General features: G+C 45.0%; 1 protein-coding gene across 1 annotated transcript in view; it reads left to right on the forward strand.

Moving 5' to 3' along the window:
• LOC111957393 (SEC14-like protein 2) overlaps positions 1 to 3,694 on the forward strand; it is a 27,224-nt gene that overhangs the window by 14,312 nt on the left and 9,218 nt on the right. The window contains 2 exon segments of the mRNA XM_023978191.2: positions 801 to 884; positions 1,192 to 1,298. Coding sequence (XP_023833959.2) covers positions 801 to 884; positions 1,192 to 1,298 — 191 coding nt within the window.

Below are 3,694 nucleotides of genomic sequence, written 5' to 3' on the forward strand. Positions count from 1 at the left end.
TTAAAGGCACAGTCAACTTAGTGTATGTAAACTTCTGGCCCACTGGAATTGTGATACAGTGAATTATAAGTGAAATAATCTGTCTGTAAACAAATGTTGGGAAAATGACTTATGTCATGCACAAAGTAGATGTCCAAACTATAGTTTGTTAACAAGAAATTTGTGGAGTGGTTGAAAAACGAGTTTTAATGACTCCAACCTAAGTGTATGTAAACTTCCGACTTCAACTGTACATTATGTGTATTTTGTGGTACTTTTTACCCCTTTTTCTCCCCAATTTCGTGATATCCAATTGGTAGTTACAGTCTTGTCCCATTGCTGCAACTCCCGTATGGATTCGGGAGATGCGAAGGTCGAGAGCCGTGCGTCCTCCGAAACACGACCCTGCCAAGCTGCGCTGCTTCTTGACACACTGCTCGCTTAACCCGGAGGCCAGCCGCACCAATGTGTCGGAGGAAACACCGTACAGCTGGCGACTGAAGTCAGCGTGCATGCGCCTGGCCTGCCACAAGGAGTCGCTAGAGTGCGATGGGACAAGGACATCCCAGCCGGCCAAACCCTCCCCTAACCCGGACGACGCTGGACCAATTGTGCGCCGCCTCATGGTCCCACGGTCGCGGCCGGCTGCGACACAGCCGGGGATCGAACCCAGATCTGTAGTGACGCCTCTAGCACTGCGATGCAGTGCCATAGACCCCTGCGCAACTGTGTCTCACATCTCTTAAACCTGTATGAGACACCAGTGTATCGCACCATACTGTCGTTTACATGGTCCTTTCCTCCCCTCCACCTCTCTTCAGCCCCTAAGCTCTTCCCTGTGGCTTACAACCTCATCAAGCACTTCCTGAGTGAGATCACCCGCAACAAGATCATCATCCTGGGGGGTGAGACACTTCCTTATTGACATCGGAATGTTCCCATAAAAATTTACTGTTTTAGAACGCTGAGTAAAGAATTGTCAGCTCTACGGATGCCATTTCTATTAGCCTCACACTAGGTTGTGAATACATACAGTATGTATACCCATCAGTATACCCATCTATACATACAGTATGTATACCCATCTTAACCCTACATGTACATGAAGGTTATGAATGTACTAAGTGTTATCCACTCTGAATCAGCTTCTGCTAAATGACTGAAATGTAAAATGATAACATCAGTCTCTCTCCTCACCTGTGTGTTGTGCAGCCAACTGGCAGGAGGTGTTGTTGAACTACATAGACCCGGAGCAGCTTCCTGCCGCGTACGGAGGGAAACTCACCGACCCTGACGGGGACCCTCGCTGTAGGAACAAGGTGAGCTCACACCACCAGGAAGTAGGACTCATTACTGCTCTTAAGTAGTTTTTTGGGTGCTTTTTGTTTTTCATACATGGTGACTATATTTCTGACTTGCAGTTTCAGCATTTAGTAGTTTCTCCACACCTGCCTTAGTGGTTTTGCAGTAGGATGCTGCATACTAGATACTAGGCTGCGAGATGAGAGCAGCTTTGCTTTGCTGCCTGTGACCACAAGATGCAGTAGGCAGGACTAGTGATTCATTAGCTACATCCTGCTGGCAGTGGGGCTAGATAAGGAGTCTCTGTCGGACAGTTGAACTCCTATGGGTTATCCGTTGACATTGTGGACTGTACAGCATCAAGAAACGATTCACAACCAGTCTTGACAGGCTCTTCATTCCTTCTGGTCACTGAGATGTTATAGGAGCTCCAGATGGGTTCCTTTGGGTCTGCTTCCACGGGGTACAGTCTGATGGTGATTGGGTATTTTATGTTAGACAATGTTGCTGTCATGGATCTGCTTCTTCTTGCTCTACAGTTCAGTCCTACCTTTTCACCTTGGACCTCGCTGCTAGCCACCACCGCCAATGGCCCTTTAGTCATCTCCATGCCATTAAATGCAGTTGTTAGTTGTTGTCTAGATGCAGGCTTGGGCAGAAACATGCTGACTGATAAATTGGTTATTTCATTACCCAGAAAAACTGATCTTATGTCTGATGTTTCTGTAGATAGATAGGTAGAGATGTCTTCCTAACCGGAGATGAGGAGCAGGAGGAGGACAGGTCTTTGTCATTCCAAATGAGGCCCAGGAAAAATCTCATAGAACTCTTGGAACCTTTAACTATTTTTGGAATGACTTTGGAATCTTCAGGAAGACTAAGATTCTAAGGACTGAAACTCTCTACTTCCATTCCATTTTTGAGTCATTTAGCCATTTTCAACATGTGAACAGGAATTTAGTTTGCTTTTTATCATTGGTAGCTATCTAGCCCCATACTTTCTAGCTATCCCATGACTTTATTTGTTGTGTTTCGGTCAGGTACTTGGTGGAGCATTTCTTACTTGTTGATTTCTCTGTGAACGTGAAGAACTGATGCTCAATCCTAAGAGAGGCATGTAGAGACATGACAAAGCAATTCAAATGTGTTTGATGAGACTTTGGTCTGAACTAGGTTAACGCCTTGTTGGCCTAGTTCAGACCAAAGTCTCATCAGATATATTTTACTAGTATTATCATATCAAGGGTCAAGACTTCCACAGGTCCTAGTAGTTCTACATTCTATGTGTGGAATGTTGCAACTTCTGCTGTGACTGTGAGTTGCTGGAAGGTCGTGCAGACATCATCACCTATTTACTGTATAGAGAGATTAGATTAGGGGGTCTGTGTGTACAGTACAGTGTACAAGGCATATTATGCAACAGTCAGTCAAAGTTGAAAGGTCATTTTTAACACGTTTACCGTTGGCAGTGCCACATGCGTTTGGGCCTGTTTGTGTCTGCACCCGTGCTCAGTAGTGATGCGCGGGTCAGCAGTTTGTTCACCCGCAAACACCTGCAATTGCTAATAATCCATCCGCAACGGCACGACTTTATGTGATAAAGTGAAAATGTCAGGCCCTCACCTGACCCTAAACTGACACTAATAACTGACACTAACCTGACACTAATATAGAAAATACACTGTACAGTCAGAGATGACCAAAATATTTTTGGACATGCCGTTTTTAGATAGGCCTATGTTACTGTTTATAATTTCAAACATTTTGTTGGGCTGTTTTCAACTTGTCTATGATTAGACACATGCAGCTTCTCTTCTGTCATTATACTGTATGTTRCCCTAGAAGACTAAATAAACTCTYKCTCACCAGAATAATAACATGCATCGATAGAATGAATCCTTCAATCTARTTCGCATCGGTAAAGCTTGTTTYCTCTTTCCTAAAGCCACCTGCACCGTGGATATAACCCGCATCACTAGTGCTCAGCTCTCAACATTCCCCACGGTTTGCTGTGTGATCCCAGACATGTAATGGTCCTGTGTGATCCCAGACATGTAATGGTCCTGTGTGATCCCAGACATGTAGGAGTCACAATGTAGTCAGGACCATTACATGTCTGGATCACCACAGCCATCATTACATGTCTGGATCACACAGGCATCATTACATGTCTGGATCACACACGGACCATTACATGTGTCTGGATCACACAGCGTACATGTCTACATCGTCTGGGATCACACAGGACCATTACATGTCTGGGATCACACAGACCAGTACATGTCTGGGATCACAACAGCACCAGTACATGTCTGGGATGCACACAGGACCATTACATGTCTGGATCACACAGGCCATTCATGTCTGGATCCACAGGCACCATACATGTCTGGATCACACAGACCATTACATG

The sequence above is a fragment of the Salvelinus sp. IW2-2015 genome, linkage group LG33 (genome assembly GCF_002910315.2).
Source record: "Salvelinus sp. IW2-2015 linkage group LG33, ASM291031v2, whole genome shotgun sequence".
In the NCBI taxonomy this organism is placed as follows: domain Eukaryota; kingdom Metazoa; phylum Chordata; class Actinopteri; order Salmoniformes; family Salmonidae; genus Salvelinus; species Salvelinus sp. IW2-2015.